Source organism: Aspergillus nomiae (genome assembly GCF_001204775.2).
Source record: "Aspergillus nomiae NRRL 13137 chromosome Unknown contig00005, whole genome shotgun sequence".
Classification (NCBI taxonomy): Eukaryota; Fungi; Ascomycota; class Eurotiomycetes; order Eurotiales; family Aspergillaceae; genus Aspergillus; species Aspergillus nomiae.
The window spans coordinates 198,128-218,921 of NW_015378060.1; the positions used below are offsets into that span (position 1 = coordinate 198,128).

At 48.7% G+C, this 20,794-nt stretch overlaps 6 protein-coding genes across 6 annotated transcripts; 4 read left to right on the forward strand and 2 right to left on the reverse strand.

The window, feature by feature from the left end:
* Positions 1-4,930: 4,930 nt before the first annotated feature.
* On the forward strand, positions 4,931-6,734 carry ANOM_000590 (putative extracellular dihydrogeodin oxidase/laccase; the record flags this gene model as incomplete). The annotated part of the gene is made up of 2 exons (XM_015545848.1): positions 4,931-6,311; positions 6,376-6,734. 2 exons carry the CDS (start codon positions 4,931-4,933, stop codon positions 6,732-6,734), a joined length of 1,740 nt encoding a protein of 579 aa, XP_015412114.1.
* Positions 6,735-7,421: 687 nt separating this feature from the next.
* Positions 7,422-8,903, forward strand: ANOM_000591 (uncharacterized protein; the record flags this gene model as incomplete). The annotated part of the gene is made up of 1 exon (XM_015545849.1): positions 7,422-8,903. One exon carries the CDS (start codon positions 7,422-7,424, stop codon positions 8,901-8,903), a length of 1,482 nt encoding a protein of 493 aa, XP_015412072.1.
* A 967-nt stretch (positions 8,904-9,870) lies between these two features.
* ANOM_000592 (uncharacterized protein) lies at positions 9,871-10,907 on the forward strand (the record flags this gene model as incomplete). The annotated part of the gene is made up of 2 exons (XM_015545850.1): positions 9,871-10,086; positions 10,134-10,907. The coding sequence occupies 2 exons, from the start codon at positions 9,871-9,873 to the stop codon at positions 10,905-10,907; spliced, it is 990 nt and encodes a 329-aa protein (XP_015412074.1).
* A 4,208-nt stretch (positions 10,908-15,115) lies between these two features.
* ANOM_000593 (glycosyltransferase family 32 protein) lies at positions 15,116-16,091 on the forward strand (the record flags this gene model as incomplete). Its single annotated transcript, XM_015545851.1, has 3 exons — positions 15,116-15,584; positions 15,645-15,876; positions 15,938-16,091. The coding sequence occupies 3 exons, from the start codon at positions 15,116-15,118 to the stop codon at positions 16,089-16,091; spliced, it is 855 nt and encodes a 284-aa protein (XP_015412073.1).
* A 303-nt stretch (positions 16,092-16,394) lies between these two features.
* On the reverse strand, positions 16,395-17,476 carry ANOM_000594 (PIG-L family deacetylase; the record flags this gene model as incomplete). The annotated part of the gene is made up of 4 exons (XM_015545852.1): positions 16,395-16,752; positions 16,808-16,875; positions 16,935-17,125; positions 17,182-17,476. 4 exons carry the CDS (start codon positions 17,474-17,476, stop codon positions 16,395-16,397), a joined length of 912 nt encoding a protein of 303 aa, XP_015412076.1.
* Positions 17,477-18,488: 1,012 nt separating this feature from the next.
* och3 (glycosyltransferase family 32 protein) lies at positions 18,489-19,911 on the reverse strand (the record flags this gene model as incomplete). Its single annotated transcript, XM_015545853.1, has 4 exons — positions 18,489-18,672; positions 18,723-19,228; positions 19,298-19,680; positions 19,746-19,911. The coding sequence occupies 4 exons, from the start codon at positions 19,909-19,911 to the stop codon at positions 18,489-18,491; spliced, it is 1,239 nt and encodes a 412-aa protein (XP_015412075.1).
* Positions 19,912-20,794: the final 883 nt, after the last annotated feature.

Consider the following 20,794-nt stretch of genomic DNA (forward strand, 5'->3'; position numbering starts at 1 on the left):
AGCCGAACACGAACCTATCCTCGAATAGCTTATATTTTTCTACTATAGCAATACAACAGGTGTTTGACTTCATTGATGAGTAGAACGCTGGCGATATCCATACTCAATGCCGGCTTAACTTCATACTCTTATATACTCTACATGTGTATCAGGAGCTCAACAGCAACTCCAAACTCTCTACTTAGCACCTTGTCCATAGTGGCGTATGCTCTGAATTGACTCAGCGCCGTATATCACAAGGTGGCCGACATAGAATCTTTCCTATGAGGTCTGTAGCATTGTCATTGAATACACTCGCGTATACCATTCAATCTGACAGATGTGAATATAGATACGTTTCTTCTATCTTTGTACAGGTCTTTGAGCTATAGACGACTCACTATATGTTAATGTTAACTAGCCATACTGTAATTCCCTGGTACGTTGTCAGTACAGCAGCGATGGTAGATGGCTAGCATTGAAAGTACTACCAAGCGTATCGAGCTGACCTTGGATATTCAACTTGGTGATGTCTGCGTTTAGGGCTGCTCTACATTGGGGCCTTTTGGGCTTAGGCCTTGGGTAATTGGTCGTTTAGGAACGTGAAAACTGACTATTGCTGTGTATCAGGCAGCTTCCATCTTCCTGGGTGAAGTATAGTTGTTTCACTACGTGATGGAGAGGTGAAAATGGATCATACCTCCCAATTCACCTGATATGTAGTCTGTTTGCGTGACACTCTTGAAAGCTATAAAGGAACCTTCTCCCCTCTTCATAATGCTTTCTCATCACTATTTAGCCCGGCTCTCGCCATCAACCTCCTGCCTGGAGTGGCGTATCCAAAGCTTCATTGCGCTGTCATTATGATCGGTCCTATCGCTTTCATTGATGCTTGTCATTCCCGATGGCATACTGCACCCAGAGTGGATGATTATGGTGATGGGACAGCCTGATGAATTGGGTCACAACGACCTTGTCGTCCTACTTTCGCGTTTCGAAAAATGTATAAGCTAAGATTTATCACTTGGACCCCCCACTGATATAGAAGGTCAGGGATTTCCCAGCACTTGCGAGCATATAGAAAGGTTCTTGCACATCTCAAACTATCCCTTTCTCCGTCCTTAACACCCCGGTGTTAAACATGCCTACTCTACTCGAAGTCCTTCCCAGACGCAATCCTGATTTTCTCGAAAGGCGTCCTGCGTCAGGATACGAACGTGCGACGAGTCACCTCGCCGTTTCCCTAGACCAACTTCGAACAAGATGTTGAGGTGACGCACTCAAAATTCCAATGGAATCAGCAGATGGTTGACCACCAACAGTTGTCTGGCGAGGTGTCAGAGCTGGAAGGTCCAGTTTGAGCAAACCGCCATCGGAGATGGAACAGCGTCCAAGGCCGCTGGGGCCAGCAATATTGATCAGACGATGTCAGCGGTATTCCTCTCGTAGAAGATAGATCTCCATGTAAGAGACTTCCGGGCGCCAACGAGCAACTATGATGAAATCCCGGATATAGCGGCAGCAAGTCAGGCCACAGGCGACCTAGGACTTATCGGAGAGCTTAAAACTCCCTGGGTGCAGAAACATGATTTATCAAACGCCTTGCGCAACCATATAAGGCATAGACATTTCTTAGGTGAGTCAGGCTTAGTGACACCTCTGACAGCGGGCCTGGAGGACGTCAACACGAGTGTGTAGGCCAAGTCGCCGAATATATGCAAGATACCAAGGTTGTATATGGGTTTATCTAGACATACAACCAAACCAGTTTTCTGCGACAGGTGTGCGACTCCGCAATGGGTTGGATACTGGAGTACAGCACAGACGTTCTCCAAAATCATACATACAGCCAAGTTGCTGCGGTTAGCCTCCACCAGTGCGTGTTTCATATCGGATCTCTGGCCGAAACCGCTCATATAGCGGTCAACATCTCGACGAACTGGGTAGGAGAAATCTGAAAGGGGCCATCTTGTCTTGTTCTGGGTCACTGGGAATGTGGGCCTGCCGATGATATATCGATGTTTAATTAGTGGTGGTAAGAATCGGCAAGGATGCCATCGTCATGTTTTAATGGATTTGCATATAGGGTAATACATACCCTTAGTGGCCGGGATTACCAACCTCTTCGCAGTGAAAGAGCGCCCGAGTACACGGAACACGTAATCCGTACTTCATCTCACCCTCCTCCATCGCATACGCGTACTCTTCGACTTTGGAGGCAAGGCGCCACTGAGAAGGGGAGGGATCAACAAAGGCGATAGGATGCAGCACAAGGCTAGGCAAAAGAAAGCTTGGAGACGCCATATGAGCAGTGTGATTGACGGTCTGGCTGAACAATGATGTAGAGTGATCGGGAAGAGGGGAGAAAGTGTGTTTCTGAGAAGGCTATATCAGGTAACCATATATCCTGTGAATTTCGGATTTTTATTCAATTTACATCGCGATTACGTAGTAGGCCACCTTTATCTTGCCTACGGGCACGTGGGCACCTGATGCACAGAAATGCTCAGACATCTTGCTCATATATCAGTCAAATATAAGCAGAAACATGACTTGGGCGATCAGCTTTCTAACATCAAGTAAATTATCTTACGAGGAAAAGGTGGACTTCTGAGTCCGTCAATGTTTACTTCTCTCAAGCATCATCTTCTTGTGGGCCTCTGCCTTCAGATTGTAGGCGGATGTCTCGAGGGAAGCGATAGTGCTAGCGATGTTATCATTGGCGTCAAACTTGTCAAAGCTGGACACAGCATCGTGGTAGTCTTTATCGCTTGTCTGTTAGCCGTGCAGACCTATTTATGGATCAACTGCCAAGATATCTCCGGTACCAGAAGTATTGGTAGGCACTGTAAGTCGTGCAACAGAGAAATCATTTCGAAATGGCCTAACCAGCATGCGATAGGTGCCCAAATCCATGGTTTTGGCCTTGCCCATTATTATAGTTCGCCTTACCTACCTGTGCCTTTCCGTTATTCATGGATCCGATCTTCCATGGAACAATTTGGCTGGCCCAATTGCTCCATTTTTACTTATGGGGCTATTGATGGAATACGCCATCGTTTGTATATATCATGCCACGGAGTTTATAATTCCCAGTTGGAGAAATGTGCAGAAGAATAACGATGTCACAAACCCCTTCCTATCCTTTTCTGTTTCAGGTTATAGTAGAGTGTGATATTTCTAAGGTGCTCACATTAAAGCATAGCTGTACATCGGTAGAACCAAACTTTCAGCTCGTAAAATGTGCTGTCTTTTAATATTTTATAATTTTATGTTGTCACAATTGGTACCACTTCACATTCGGTTTCCATTAGGGCATTCCCCCCCGTCATTTGAATGGGTCAAGGAATTGATGTGAAATAGTAGGTAGGAGCGGTGTCGAAAATAGGTTTTGGGGAACCCTAATTCAGATATTGAATATCGATCGAAGATTTTCTCTGTCTCCTATTGGAAGAGATGTTCTGTCTCACATTTTGTAGTTATGGGAAAGCTCACTTCTTCCGTGAGTTTTCTAGTCGAAGCATACCTATGATGACCATCTTCTCGGTCTTATATAAGAGATACATGGAACCCTTGGTGCAGCTGTAAGGCCTTCATTGAAAGTATGGAAGTTTGGTTATGTACTTGAGTTAAATACAACGGTTGAGGGGGTACTCCTGAATAGCATTCCACTATTAATGACATGGATCATTACCTAAAGTTACTATTTTGAAAATCATCTGAAGCCCCTCTGGGTGAGGCTGGCATTCTGCCCTGTGCCAGACGAAGTTGAGTCTGTTGTACAGACTCGTATTCATGCCTTGGCAGTGCAAATCCCAAGCCCGATCTCAGGTTCGTCAGGCAGCGCAGCCTTGGCTCATTCAGATTCAGGAGAGCTCCTGAAACATCAACCCACTGCTTTTGGCCTTACCAGATGTAATCTCCCGCGGTCACACGTGCGTCACTACGCATGCAGGGCCTATTAGGGTCTGCTCACTATTAGGATTACTCATCTAGGGGTATATTCGCATCAATAACCGCGATAAGTGCAACTTTCCTTCTCTTCTTTCACTCTATTGTTCTTCTTCTTGCCGTTCCTGAGATGTATGGTCGAGAAGCGGCTTGGTTCATCGAAAGAACCACTAAGATACAGGTCATCAAGGTATGCAAGCACGGCCTTGCAGTTGTGAAACAGGTTCCCTTGAGTAATCAGTCAGCATAGAAATCTTTGTGCCACCATATTACTTGTGACATCCCGTGAAGTTTAAACACACAAATTTAACAGTACAAGAACCTCCCTATCACTCATGTCGTATTCTCCTGTGCTTTTCTGCAGTACTCCTATATCTATCCCTGATGGACCTCTGAGCTCTCTACCACATCATTCTTAATTATATTTAAACCCCGTAGCAGCCTCACGGTCAGGGATGTAAGGTTTCTGGGGGCTGGTGCCACTTATGTTTCTAAGTATATCTGACAGAGGCATAATATCTACAATAAAACATGGTGTATACTTGTATATGCGCCGTGGTCTGACCGCCGTCTTTAGGTCATCAGGGCGCAGCAATATAGGGAACCAGTGGTCATCCTCGATGTTTTAATTTGTCATTGTCAGCGTACGCAATATCATCCCATTGGACTTCACAGAATCACCCGATTTAATTCCTCAGAGCCAGTTACCTGTTGGCATTGAGTACGACTTCGCCTATTCGGAAAGATATTCCCTTGTGATCGGTCACACTCATCTTCGAGACCTGTGATGGATACCCCGATCTCATGTTGACATTGCAACTAAGGGGATTGAAGGGGCATAGTAAGGGGTAGGGGTGCAGCAACTTCAGTCGCTGTAGGAGCAGCTTTTCCACAGGTGTGATACATATATATTGCGCTTCATCAACTATGGCAAACCAATTTAATCGGCAGAGTACACTTGTACCGAAGTCTTACTTGACTTGGAAGTTTCCCTTGTGGCATGACGACCCTACTTCTTCCACTTATCCTTGTGGCCCTTGCGGCGAGTCTTCAGCAAACTGCTCCACTAGTAGCAAGCCCCTTCTCATCCGGGGCAGGTCTCCTGTCTCGAGGAGTCTCAGGTCACGAGCAGTTCAATATCAACACTGACTACTATTCCAAATGCCCAGATACTGGAGTTGTGAGGGAATACTGGTTTGACATCACGAATATGACGGCCGCCCCCGATGGTGTCCGAAGGGCCATGATGCTGGTCAATGGGCAGTACCCTGGTCCCACCATCGAGGTAGACTGGGGGGACACCGTTAAGGTTCATGTACAAAACCGCCTGGAAAACAACGGCACCAGCATTCATTTTCATGGGGTCCGACAGTTTCTCAATAACCAAATGGACGGCGCAGTCTCGGTTACCCAGTGTCCAATTGCCCCCGAGACGAGTTATACCTATACGTGGAAGGCTGAGCAGTACGGAACAAGCTTCTATCATTCCCATTTCTCACTACAGGCGTGGGAGGGGGTATTTGGCGGTATTATTATTCACGGCCCTGCGGCGGCTGACTATGATGAAGACCTTGGCGTTTTGTTTCTTAATGACTGGCCGCATCGCACGTTCAACGAAATGTATATTAACCAAATCAGTAACCCTGCGACCCCGGTCATCGATACTGGTCTAATCAATATGACCAACGTGTGGACTACTAGTGATGGTGAGACAGTTGGTCAAAGGTTCAAGACGGAGTTTGTCCCTGGGAAGAAGTATCGGATTCGCCTTGTGAACGCTGCTATGCACGCTCACTTCCGATTCTCCATAGACGACCACAACCTAACAGTCATCGCCAGTGACTTTGTGCCAATTGTCCCATTCGCTACCAACAACATCGCCATCGGAATGGGCCAGCGCTACGATATCATCGTCCAAGCCGACCAACCCGTTGATAACTACTGGATCAGGGCCGTCCCTCAGTCAGCCTGTTCTAATATCCCGACCGGTGACAACATCAAAGGCATTGTCCACTATATAGGGGCAGAGGACGGCGAGGATCCAACGACCGTTAAATGGGATTACGGAGACGACACGCAGTGTCTAGACAGGCCAATGTCAGACCTTGTACCCTGGGTCGCTCTTGACGCCATGATCTCCAACACAACCAGCCTTAACGACGCAGTCGCTCCCACGAACGCCGGAAGCATATTCCTATGGACCATCGGTGGCCGGGCCTTCAATGTTTCGTGGAAGGACCCTACCCTTCAACACTCCTCCGCCACGGGTATGAACAGCACAATCCCTGACCCGGGAGCTATTAACCTCCCCGAAGCAAACCGATGGGTTATCTTCATCATCGCTACCAACCAGGGAATCCCGCATCCGATCCATCTTCATGGTAGAGTCTTCTTATTGCATTCTAGATGTTTCTTGACCGAGCTAATGATCGCGCCACCTGTCAGGACACGACTTCTATATCCTCGCCCAAGGCATCGGCCCCTTCTCCAGAAGCATCCCTTTGCAAACCCGTAATCCTCCCAGACGGGATGTCGCCTTAATGCCGGCCGAGAGTAACGGAGGGTACTTGGTAATAGCGTTTCCGACCAATAATCCCGGAGCTTGGCTTCTACATTGCCATATGGGTTTTCATTCATCGGCGGGCTTCGTACAGCAGATTGTTGAGCGGCAAGATGAGTTCTGGAAGTTCCTCAATCCGGAGCTTTTGAAAGACACGTGCGAGGCATGGGATGATTATGCCGCTGTCAACCCATATGGGGTACAGTATAGAGGAACTAACGGGCCGTACGAGTCTGGGATGTGATAGTCACTATGTACCACGTTGGGCATGTCATGGCAAGCCTAAACAGAAGCGTTCCTGAAGATGTAGTATTGGTTTGGGCATAGACCAATTGAATATTATTCTATAACTCTAATCTCTTGCTATTCTGGCCTTGTGTATGTCTTTTTTATGTTTGATGTTGTTTGTGCTTGATACTCAGTCCCCCCCAAAATTACAGGTCTAAATATATATATTTCGTCACTGGAGGCTTGACCCACATTATGGGAAGTATATCGGCGGGATGGCAGGAACTTGCCAGGCCTGATGACGTCACAGACTTTTGAAGACCAACTAACTATTTAAAATTGACCATGTCTAGCTAACAGAGTTATGGATTATGAAAAAGAAACGCAGCCGGACCAGGGAAAGGGTCTGTGGCTGTGCGACAAGTTCGATCAAGCCACCGCCACGTTGCGCGTTGGTGCTAGTCCCAAATAGTGGCGTCGATCTCCCGCGCATGAGTTGCTGAATTCGGCCATCAGAACCAGAAGTAGATAAACTTTCGCTCCCTTCTGCGGACCGCCCACAAGAATTGATTTATTTCAATAGTTTGACAATCCCCCTGAACCTGTCTCTACATCCACGGACCTACTTTCGGAAAGAGAACGTCAGAAGGAAAGAAAAAGAAGAAGCAGGCATGTTATAGCCTTCGAAAGATCACCAGCAAAGATGAACGCGACTGACCGGTCGCCACTCTTCGTTGTCGAAGAGGTCCTCTGTGCCTACCCCATCAGCACGAGCTATGACTCGTGTCCACGATATCTCTTCTATGCTTTGCTCCTGGCAGTTTGTGTCACACGCTGGACCGGCTGGCTGGCAGATGTCTTCCTCGGTGCCGCAGCTACCTATGCCGGGACAGCTGCCATTCAAGCGTTCATCCTGGTCTCCAGTCCCACAAAACATCCTACTCCACAAAACGTGTCTATTCCCTGGATTCCGGACAATACCAGCCTGTGGGATGACTTTCCGGCCCTGGTCACCGAGACCAACGAAATTGAGATCAGTCCCGCGGCTATAGAACTCGACGCAGACGCCGTGCTTTCCATCGTGGTGACTGCATATCTCGTGTTCTTGCCGCTCCAATGCTGGTCTCGTGTATTCGCCAAAGAACGGATCAGCTCCATTATATTCACGCTCTGGAATGTTCTTATGTTTGCCGGGTCAATATGCTCCCTGGTCTACTGGCCCACACTGAAAAAGACCCCAATTCAGTACGCCTTCTGCTTGCCACAGCTTCCTCCGATATCACCTGTTTCAAGTGATGGATGGGAGTCCTGGCAGCTCACATCGACCTGGAATAATAGTGTGTGGGATCTCTTTAGCAATGACTCGTTGCTGCTTCAACTGAATGATGTCTGCTTCTACCCATGTTTCAACACTACCCAGGTGCTACGCCAGCAAACCTCGTTACAGGCGTCTGTAGCAGCGGGGGATAGTCGATTCACGAAGCGCCACCGATTTTGGGGCAAGGTAATCTACTCTCAGCGGTACATCTATAGCCTGGTCGCTCTCAGCATGGTGCTGAATGTCCTCTTGATGCTGGTCAGGGTATTGCCGTATCACTCTAGAGTCCCTTCATCGCGAGTATGGGAGATCTGGAAGGAGAGAAAGAACATCATTAGGGGCTTGAAAGAAGACTTCTACGCCGCAATTCATACATCAAGGGACAGCCGGGAAACTATGGTGGAGAAGATGCGAACGAAACTACCACTGCGGAAACGGATATCGCGATTTTTCACCCTACGAGTGCTGGGGTTGTGGACCAAGGTGACATTTGATGTCGTTATTATCGGTGCCGTAGTATTCAGCATTGTTATCAGTCCACTCACTGTTATCGCCTTCGTGGCCTGGATCGAATATTATATCCGTCACGATGGGCCGTCCCAAGAGACACCACAACAGGTCGGCCAGTGGTCGCCTCTAGTGTCCATTGCGCTGTTGGGTATCTCTGCTGCAATTCACAACTTGAAGTACCGGGTGGCGCCTCGCCGTGAGATTGAACAAGATATTGAAGAGCTGAAAAAGGAACTCGAACGCCTGGAGAATTTAAGAGATGAAAAGTCTAACACGCGAGAGTTCCATTCTCTTCATTCTCTTCGGGATCGTTTTAGTACAGAGGGGCAACATTACGAATCCAACCAGTTAGAATAGCCATCGGCATAATGATATTTGTTGTTCGGAGAATATATCCTCTAGCGAAACCTTCGTCCATTCCGCTGGCCTCTAACTCAGCGAGCGTCAATTGCATTTACCCCTAGTGTTTTTCTTACTAGCCCTGAAGTCGGACCTCGTTTCGGACGCTATATGGAGATAGAAGATAGTGATCAGCCCAGCTTTCGGCACAAAGAATCTGGTTGCCTGGCAAGATTCATGCGACCAGCGAGACGTTGATATGGTGTTATGATTTCTCAGCTGGCGAGGAATGCAGTGCAATTCCGAAAGCTTGTTTATTCTAAGCATGGCCCACAATTCTTGTGCTCGTTCTTGGAGCTTTTCCCATACCCGCACTGTGGCTAGAATAGTAATCATGTATGATCTTTAACTTGGTGTCGAAATAGACAATATTATCGTCAAATAAGGAACAAAAAAGCGGATATCATACTCTACTAGCGTCTGTAAGATTCCCTTCGAAAGGTGCTTTTGTCTCTTGCAATACCGGAATACATACTTACTGTCTTCTTCCAGTGTTCGCGGAGCCCGAAGAATCCGAGCCCGAATTGGAAGGATGGACGAGCGTCCCGTGTTGTGTGGAGTTTGCGGCCATCAGATAGGCAGCAGAGTAAGTGTCGCACCAGTATCTGGCGGGGCGTCGTTCATGATACAGTGATACACGTCACAGTCTCCAACGGTTAGAGTTTCTGTTGACCTCATATTCGGCATGTCAGTGCGTGTCCGATTAGCTGAGCATATGTAGGGTCCAGGACCGCCACTTGCCTACTTGGTGAGCCATGGTGTTCTATTCCTTATTGTCAGCTTATTCATCCTTACAAACCCTAGATATCCACATGTCACCAATGCGGTACTGAGTCTGTTCAAGCCAGGCCAACTATCAACAAAGCGAGTGCCACGATCATTACCACCGCCAGCACCAAACAAGAACTCCTGAGCCATCCTCAATATGCGTCTGGCACCCCTTCTCGCGGCCTGTCTCTGGCCCATCACCTGTGTTGCTACGTCGCCACCCAGCCCAGACAATGGCACTCCACAGGGGAATCGTGGTGAACCTCGCGAGCCTTTCCCTATTGCATCCGGTCATGAGATCCATCTTCCATGTCGCACGTCGTCAATCTGCGGAAGCAACCTTAATGAGAACTCCAGATCAGACGAATACCTTGTTAGTGCACCGGACGGCCAAACTCTACACCATAGCTAACATTACAGGCATTGGCACTCTCCACGGAGAAAGACTCGCTGTTGGCAAACGGCAACACCATTCTACCAGCTCGCCTCCCGATGCGTCTAACCGCTATCAAACACTCGAGATCAGACAAGTCAATCTCCGAAACCCTGACGCTACGCTACGGGATGAACATACTCCCCGTCCAGCGATTCCAGACCGGCCAAATAGCCGACCAGTTTCGCCTGGATATCATCCTGTTCGACGAGTCCGGACATCCAACGGATATCAACATGATCTCCATTGGGCTCTCCCGCGATGCCCAAGACACTCTTAGAATCACAATGATCACGATAAATCCGAGTCCCGAACCCTCAAACTGCCAAGGCAATGATAGAGACTCAACGCCTTCGGACCCATCACCCCCGACAAAACATGCGGATCGGAGCCATACACCCGAGTCCAGGCCCCAGCTTCACAAATGGCTCGATGCTGGTCGGAGATTCGGCGGGAAGTCTTACGGATCGTTCACGTCGGCGTTTAAGCCACGGCCTTGTAAGGAACATTGTTCCGACCGGTACTCGTATCTGCGGAACAGCAACGGACATCATCGGACGCCTATAGTGGATATCCTGCGTGTGTTCTACCCAGCTATCCTCCCGTTCGTCCTTGGGGTCGTCGCGGGGGGTGCCATTTGTCTTATTGGGGTTATGGTGCGCAGGTCTGCGGCTTACTGGTCTTGTGAGAAGGAGGGTGAAGGGGGACAAGAAGGTGCTGGTGATCGGAATGAAGGGGGGACTGCAGTAGCCAAGTCGTAGTTGGTGTACCCTGGGTTTAGTTTGGGTATTGTGGAATGGGTATTTTCATATGTACATTTTACTTTGTAAGATCTTGTTCATGAATGACGGATTCAGTTTTACAGTCTATGTCTCCTCCGTTGTACCAACGTATCTCGAAAATACTTAGTGTGCCATTCAGTGAATTAGCGTAAATTTGCCACTTCTAGATTGTAGTAGCAAAGCCCATGATGGTATTAGCACGCAGAGGACTCGCGCATCAAGGCCGGTAGGCAGCCGAATTCCAAAGCCTAGAAATAAAGTACTAAAATAAGCACCCCACAGTACCATTATGCCTGATAGCACCACGGTGTATTCCTAAATGATGTGGGTGGCGGACCATAGAAAGGCGAGCGCGACGATTTTCCGAGCTCTGTAGAAGTAAAGTGGATCCATCATCGGAATTTAACCGAGCATCTAAGAAAAAACGTAGCAGTTGGTAGAAACTTGAAGGCTGCCATTTGGTCTGTACCATTGATTGGAAACTTTTTTTAGTCCCAATAAAAGTACAGGGCTGATAACAGGGCAGGGGCTACAATTGGCCGCTGCGGTATTACAACTGTAGCCTAGCATATGCTTCCCCAGAGAAACTTAGTCAAGATATAGGCTGCAGCATAGGGTTAATGTGGAACATGACTAAAGCAATTGGCTATACGTATGGCTGTGACAGCTTTACATGCGTAGATAGTCCCGAACTGAGACCAGTTCGCATGTGACTGGATTAGCCCTATACGGCTATAGAACCGGTTCATTGATATGAAGAATATTAATATGAATTTGAAATTATGCGCATTTAGCAGTGGCCTGGGGCCCGTTGATCAGTAACGTGAAGCACGTTTCTGTGTCATAGGGTTGCTTGATGCCCAGGGAATACCGCCAATGTCATTAGCAAAGTTCCTATGACCCGGAATTCATTCCGATATTCCATCGCCTCGTGCCACTGGTAGAAGTTCAACGCATCTAAGAAATGCAAGAGTTCTTAGTGGCTTCCCCAATATACAGGAAAGTACTGGAAGAACTCTGCAGCCTGCTGTACAGCAAACCGGATAGGGAATACCTGCATGTCACCTCGTATGGTCAACTCCACAATAACTAGCGACAAAGCAATATTTGTCCCGCATTGTAGTTAAATCATGCTGCCTACCGTACCGCCAGGAACGCCTTTGTCCCATATATTCGCAGACAAGCTGTCTGACTCTACCCCACAGGTGATAATGGTAGCTAATCCCTGCTGGTCACTGCTAGGCGTGAATATTCATCCATGCCGCAGGCTATTTCTCCGCGGGAAATTGATTGACTCCTCTGAGCAAATGAAGCGTCGCTGCCTGGATGAAGCTGATTTCGTCATCATGCATAGCAGTACAATAGAGTCCTGGGGTGGATACACAGGGGATCTCCACTACTCTTGCTAAATCGTCTTTGAGAAGGATATCCATGAGAAATTCGAAGACTTCGTGGAGCTCTCTCCTGGTACCAGAAGTAACCCTCGGAGGAATTGATGCTGGAGGGGGGCCTGGGGGGCTGACCTAGTAGAGGCGATTGATTATCGCATGCCTTAGCCCACAGAGGCTCCACTAGAGGAAATTGTCTTCAGGAAGGCCACGATCGCAGGATTGGTCTATGGGTGATCAACAGCCGTTGTAAAGTAGTAGACCAAGCTAAAGCCTTCGTCTTCGTCCTGCATTTCCGACATCGGCTATCGAAAATAGGGGCAATTTCTCAATGTATCCTACGATGTACGTTCTTCGGAGGTTAGTATCCTTCACGAGGCTCTCCCGTAACCCTCCATTCACGCGGGTAAGTCGGCAGTTGAACCCCTGGGTGACCTCCGTGACATATACAGACTTGTCTACTACCGGTATTTCCGAAGGTCCACCAAGGCGTGAGGTATGGCCATATTAGGATGTTCAGGAACTTGGTATTAGTTTAAGGGGCCAGGGCGACATTGTCATAGGCCAAGCTTCAAGCCGTTGGTCCGGTCAGCAGGCAAGAGCGTTTTCTATCCTGCCATCTTCCATGGTACGCGTCAGGAGTAAGTGTCAGATTCTCGAAGTTTAGCCGCCACAGGGCCAGAGCCGAGGCCGGTAGGCTGATTGTTGAGGCGCGGCCACACAGTTGTGTATGCTGGATTATAGCAATTCTCATTCCAGTTGGCAGACGCTGGACTGTAGCGAAGTCTGTGTGAAGGCGCAGTGTATGATCGAGGAATGTATCAAAAGCTACGAGTGTGATAGAGAAATTCTAGAAGGGTCCTTGATTAGTAGGGATCACAAAACGCCATTTATACAGGACCAATCAGACCCAGACCCATAAGACAGTTCCTCCTCAGAACGACATGGCATGCCCCATGGACACTGCATATACGATCCTATTCTCTGAGCCAATTCATCAAGTAGTCTACTTGAAGGTATACACCTGGATGAATTTAATGGCATGGCTACATTGACATTTTGTGTCTGTCATGCTTGCACAGAGAAACGTATTGTAATCACGCTGAGCCCATCCTGAAACCAGGTCACTCTAGATACCACCTTATTTCAAAAGAGGCTTAAAGAGGGGTTTGAGAAATTAAAGGGGCCAAAGATACTAGACAGTCGCACAGCCTATCCATGCCCAACCCTTGTTCTGAAAGTATGTAGTGGGGGCTTCTTTTAGGACAGGATTGACACCATAGGAAACCACGTTTTCGCTTTCCCGTCCTCTGATTTGTGCCTCTAGCTTTTCTTGATATATGCAATCCTCGCTAGTGGGGGTCCTGAGCCATGGCAGATATCTCACCATACATTGTTTCAGGACCCTGATAATTACTTCTCAAGACGGACTAGACAAAGCCACATAATGTGCTAATTAATGCCGCACGACACCAAAGTAGGAACAGTAGCGTGGACCCCGGGCCAAATAGGGCCGAGAACATTCCAATGTGGGTTCGATTCCTCCCGTCAGCCAGAAAGAGATGTGTTTGCGCTTTAGTGCTGACGCGAAGGCACAATAAAAAAGGAGAAGATTCTTTATACCCAAGAGTAAGCCTGGGGAGACAAACATAAGCTGGACCCCTCAGATCACGTAAGGATAATCCTAAAGGCGAATTTGCAATGATCAACATCACTAAGCGTTATCTAAGCTAAACCTAAATGACATAGCGCTTGGACCCTGCACAGGGCCAGGGTACTTGAATGGAACAAATTTCATAGTGAAATCACGCCGGACACAGCAGGGAAATCACCTCGGTGGACTGAGTCTAGTCCCACCAACAATTCGCCCCTCTAGTAGGGAAATTAGCGCTCACCCAAGGCGTCCAGGCAACAATGAGAATCCAAGTAGAATAGAAAACCCTGTTGGGGATTAGGCTACGCTAAGCTTTCCATACGGCCAGCCTAAGTTGGTACGGTGGGTCTCGGGGTCCGAGGGTTTCTCCCTCCATGAAATAGACGAGATTTCCTTACCGATCTTTTAGGCAGCCGTATTCTGGGCTTATGGTTCCAACCATCAACAAGGAATCCCTGGGTTACGGGTGGGCTGCGGTGCAGTGGTAGCCCCAGGCTTAATAGGCTCTGCTATGCGAAGTTGAGACGTGGTTCAGTGACCCGTTCTTCCGTCTTGAAGCTTCCCATGAAAACTGGGTGGCCTATTAGCTGACGAGGTAATCATTCTCTTTTGGGATCGACAGGCCGGAAATGGCTTGGATTATGCCATTCATGACAAGGGGCCAGCAAAATAATAACTTCAAACTTCAGATCTGTACCAACAGTACGTCCACTAGTACATAGTAGGTAAACGCTGCGCGTCCACGCTATTTCCAACCTATTTTGAGGTCAGGTTACCGTAACCAAACATCGGGCACTATCCTTTAGCCCCTAATAATTTGATCGCAGTAGGGTGAGAAAGTGGAGCTCAGTCCAATAGATAGAAGAACCAATATCCCAGTTCCGAACCGCGTAGGCGTTCCGACACGGAGAGCGCATGGCTTGCGCAAGCGAGTTTTGATTACTCGATGGTCACTGCGTCTCGTATTAATGCGACCATCCGCCAATGCCACGATGATCAGCCTAATGATTCAAGGGTCTTCTCGACCTCACTTGCGATGGCCATGTATTAACGTCGCCCGTTCAGTAACACAATGAATCTCCACTTATTACTAGATCCCTTCTTCATACTCAGGCATTGATTGGCACAGGCAGCACGGAGATACGATGATTTGCAATAGGGCAAGGGTGATTGTGGTGGGCACTCTGGTGTTGATCCTACTATGGCTGTCGTCCTCTTCGCTGCTTCGGCTCTACTACCTGCTTCGAATGCCATTCGTATGGAAAGCATCTTCAGCGGACGCGATCATATCCCAGCAACACGACGACTTCGATGTCACATTCGCTGACTACGATGCGAACTACTCCACCTATGCGACAGGCATACGACCATACATACCTAGGAGGATCCATCATATTCACCTCGGGTTGAATTCGCCTCCGAAAAACTGGCTGGATGCGAGAGCGGAATGCCTCAAACATCATGAATTCTGGGAGGCCCACCTGTGGACGGACGACAATGCGGACAGCTTCGTGCAAGAAAATTATCCGCATCTCTATGCAATGTGGACCAACTATCCATTCAATGTACAGCGCGTGGATGCGTTGCGCTACATGATTCTGCAGAAATACGGAGGTAGGCCCCAGCGACCGTTGCGCAAGTAGCCATGCAACCGTTGACCGTGAATATTCATAGGCGCTGTCCTCGACTTCGATCTGGCGTGCAAGCGATCGCTGGAGCCGTTGCGTCGATTTGAATTTGTCGCGCCGGCCGCAAACCCCGCGGGATTCTCGATCGGCATGATGCTCGCAACCCCCAACAACCCCTACGTCCATGCGCTCGTTGACAATCTCCCGGTATACAACCAAGTGTGGCCATTTTTACCATATGCGACCGTAATGTTCAGTACGGGCTGCCACTACGCGTCGTAAGTGCTGCGCAATACCCCGGTCGCGAACCAAGGACCTTAGCTCACGTTGCTTTTGTAGGACCATCTTTACCCTGCAATCAAATCGCACGAGTATCCGGATTCTCGCAGGACCCTCTGATCAACCGAGAATGCACATGCTCAATGGGGTAGTCAACACGCCACTTTTCAGACATTTCGGCTCTTCTTCTTGGCACGGCATGATGCGCGACTGATTACGTTCTTCAAAGATCTCGATCAGCGCATTTTGTTCGCTGGCCTTGTCTTTGTACTGGGTAGTACGGCAGTGATTCTACTGCTATGTATTAGTCGGAGGCGTGCACCAAGGCCCGACGACGAAGAACGTCGCTTGTCGTCATTTGCGATCAAGTGGATGACCAAGATAGCTTGAGCATTCAGGATGCTGGTATATATATTCTAATCATCTGCTGTTGTTGTTACTTTCAGCGTATATACAAATTAAACTAAATTATATTATTTCGTGGTATCGTTAACTGTTCCACAACCCGAGTAAAGCACTAGACTAGTCTTTCCAACGTGTTGAACCACATATACCGGCTGACCACCAGGTATAGCCCACGGTCCCAGGAATACTGGCTGTCGTGCTGACTGAATGCCGCTCGTGAGACTCGATATGTATGCCATGAGCTAACAATAATCGCTTTGTCATTGTACGCAGCCAAAGGAACGACGTCGTGTACCGTGTGATCGTCAATCCGTCTACCGAGTGGCGTGGTAAGGAGTGCTTTCAGGATGCGCCAGGTGAAAGGGATCGAAGTGGGGATTAGGTCGAGGAGCGAGGAGTACTTCCGTAGAAGTGGCGTACTTTGTAGCATGTATGCGACGGGCGCATCTGGTGTGGATTGCACATATTTGCTACCGAGAGCATTAGCATGGTTCTTCAATGTGAGGAGGCTGAATGGGAGCGTACCGCACACCGGCGCTGACCGATCGGTGGTTGATATGGCCGGATATACCGCCGTTGTCAAATGTGATTATCTGTGGTATGGCATCAGCGATATGGCGAAAGCGTATATTTCATTCAAAGGCATTCATACTAGGTCAACATGCCACTTTTCTTTATAGGAAGAAACGAGGTCCTTAACCATATCCTCGTCCCACCATTGCTTGGGATTATCTTGGAGTTCGGCAACATCTAACACAACACATCGATCCTGGGCGATGTCTAGCTGCTCACAGCTACTGTGAAGCTCACTTTGTCGCTTGTCTCCCAGCCCATCGTAATTGCCTAGTCGTATATCAGACGCTTTCGCTCATTGCTTCTATGGTTGGCCATCTACCCACCCGAAGATATAACCAATAATGATCGCTTCACATCCGGGTCCGTTCGGCGATAGGTAATCGTCGGACTAAAGAAAAGCGTCTCATCGTCGGGGTGTGCGGTCACTAGAAGGATACTCTTGGCTTCCTGGAATGCGATCGGAACGAGACGAGGATCGTTGGCCAGGGAATATGCGAGCAGAAGATACAGTCCAAGAGAGACTGCTACTATTAGGAGAGTGAGAGGAAACGCCAGACGCCTCAGGGTTTGCCCTCGAAGCATTCGACTGAGACGCTTCAACAGCCAGCAGACACACATGATATGGATCATGAACAATATTACCCGAACGAGTAGTACAGCTGTCAAGCTGAGCGGAAATTGCTCCTAGAGTTCCTTTCCCCAAGAGTCAGTGACGCACTCGGAGTCCACGGGCTCCGTCGGCACCGTCTCACCGTCATCGACCAAACATTGCTGCAGGGTCAACCAGTGGGGGTCTGGACCCGTGGTTAGTGGATGTAAGGCTGGATTAGGGCTCGAGTGGCGACCCACCCCCAAAGGCTTAGCCAAGGCTTAACTTCTCGGACCAATCCGGGTCTATTTAATGCGACTGCCTAACAGGCAACCTCATTGAAGCTCGGAATGAAGTCTTACCCTGCAGAGGAAATGTTCCGAGGATGTTGGGTCGAACTTTTTCCGCGGGCCAAAATGCCTCGGATTTAGCCCCTGGTCGAGGGGCCATTCTGACCAACGCCAACGCCAACACCAACACCAAACATGATCACCCGTCCCCACTGGCAGTATTTCAGACAAATGTGCCAAAGTACTTGGGTGAATGCGACTGTTAATTACCTTTAGTATGATGTCACCGCCTTTTGGCTTTTCTTCGCCCCACCCACCAACCGTGTTCTATGGAAGGCCTGGATCGTCTTGAACCATCCCACAGCACAAAGTCTCGTACGCTGATTCGTCATGTTAAAACTGCAAAGTCAAATGATGCGAACTATAAGCTAGTAGATTTTACGCAATCGGGCCGTGTTATTTTACATTAACTTTCACACTACTTTCGCTCCAACCTTCTGACAAAGCCTTTTGGATAGCATAAGGAGGTGAATCGCCTTGTCGGGCATGGGAGATAGGGCCGGCGTTAATTCGGGGAATATATGTTAATTCGATTCGAGCCGCCCGGCAATATTCAGCGACACCAGATTGTGTAGCTGAGTCAAGATAAATTGGACGTGAACGGTTGATAGGAGATACATATTCGCACAAAATAAGGTTTGGCAGATTACGAAATATATCCATTATTAGAGAGTCTATGCGTAATGGAATGTCACTCTGGAGCATACGAAACCTTCGACCAGTCCCTGCATAGCCCAAAGGCTGTGCGGCAAAATTTCCCGAGCTCGACGACGATATCAGTCTTTCTCCATGATCCTTGTGCATGATGTAACAGGCGTGCAGAAGGGTCCTCAATGGATTTCGACCCCATATTCCCATATGTGCCTCTTCCGGGGCTGTTCCCATTAGCATCAAAACCCAACCAAGGCAGAGAAGCACAACGTACCTAAATCCAGTAATTGGGAGCACCAAGATATCTCCGACAACTTTACTTTGCCCTCCATCTGTTAATCCGGACAAGGCATTCCACCGCAGCCCAATAGTTGTTACCAGCCAACCCTTTACGGAGTCTGTAAAGGCTGCAGGCCCCGTAAGGAGGAGGGGATCGATTCTCCGCAGCGTAGCCTGGTCCTGTTGAGAATGTATATGACTGCCCTTGCTAGACGTCGTGTTCTTGAGACTAGCAGACAGGCGATCGAGGAACGTTTGGAAAATGGGATGTCCTGGTGCCGCCGCGAGCGACCACTGTGTTAGCTGAACAGGCTCGGCGTAGCCCATGCGCCAGTATGCATCGCTCTCGGGTGGACAATCGGCTTCGAGACCCACGATCGCGCGTATCTGGCCAGCGGGCCCATAGAGCTGGTTTGTCTCTGCGTCCTTCCAATTCCGGAGATCTTCTGTCGTAATCCAAGATGAGGGGCTTCGAAGTGGTTCGGTGTCCATGTCGCCGTACTACCCACAATGACATCAATTAGAACATGCCCAATGGCTTTTTCATGGAATCAACATCCGGACACTCACAATCCCTCCAATCCATTTCGCCACCAGTATACGAAACACATCAGACCTTTCCACATTGCTGGGGAGGGAGTAGAACTGCTCCTCTAGCTCAGGCTCGAAATATTTGACGAATTGCGCGACACCTTCATCGTCCCAGAGAAAGTAGGCCATTCTGTCTTCCTCGACTGCCTCGAGCCATCTTGTCGCGCTTTGGCGCATCACCGGCGACCATGTCTCAACTTGCGTATTTTTCCATGTTTGGTGGACGATCAGTGGGATCTCAGAATGCGGTATCCTCCTCTGGGCCGACAAGGTTGCTCTTCGTGTAGCTAGTTTTGCTGCGTCCACGATTGTCTCGGGTCGCGAAGTCGGATCGTCAAGCCATTCTTCGGGGATATGCCATGCTGCGACGTTGTTATTCGCGATTGTCGCACAGCAGGGACTGCCATAGCGGTCTGACGAGACTCACCTCCGCCTTTCCCCGTCTGGGATTGTACGTATCGAGCAAGAAGGGGATACCCATGTTCTTCACTGGGAATTTCACCGTAAGACCATTGGGCGGCGCAAATAAAAATAAAGGCCAGGACAGATGCTAAGACGACTAATCGCCGGAAGCGCCAGCGGGGCAGCGGCATTGTGGCAGGATGCGTAAACAAGAATTGTTAAGCAGTGGCTAGTGGTTGCTACGCAAGATATTATCTAGCCATCTTCGTATTGGGCCCGGTGTGAAGGGACATTTGCTGACGCACCGGTCATGTCATGGAAGGTCTGCAAGGGCCAGGCGAGAACTTTTGGTTTGCAAACGAACTGGGCCGAAATGGTCTCCAGGGAGCTGCACGACGCTTTCCGTGGAACGATGATCGCACCGACCTTAGCTCATAAATGGACACTGACTTGCTTCAGGCAACAGTCCGGCAATAAATGTAATGTGGGGCGAGTTATTCCTTTACCAGTAAAAAGATTTCCAACCTGTGGGTGGCTTGGGAGAGGTTTTGGAATTTCTTTTTTGCATGACTATTTATTTTTAATTTACAAAGTTGTTAGCTCTAAGGCCAATATGGAATTTGTTTGCCTCATATCCGCTTACAACGCGTTACGCCAAATGAGAATGAGACGTTAGACAGAGCTGCCTCTACCTTGTGCGTTGGTGGGCCTTTGCCTCGCGTAGAGGAGTGTCTTAGTGCTTACAATGTAGTATCATCGTTGTTTTGGATGTACAACCATGCCCAGAGACCCTTGCGTTATCGTTGCTTTCCAGGGGTATCCTGGGGCCGTATCCCCTCCGCACACATTGTGAGACCAGTTGAAAATTACTATTTTAGATTGTCTTCTGCACCATCAGCTAATTGGATAATGTTACCCCCTTTGCCAACGGCCTTGTTACCCTCATTAAGCCTAGTCCAGGGGCTCAAACGCCATATTTAGTTTCCTGATATGTTATCTCTCTTATCGTCGTGACATTAATATCCACAGGCTAGCGTACAGTACCACTGCAGCTGTACCCATCAGGCTCAGTGG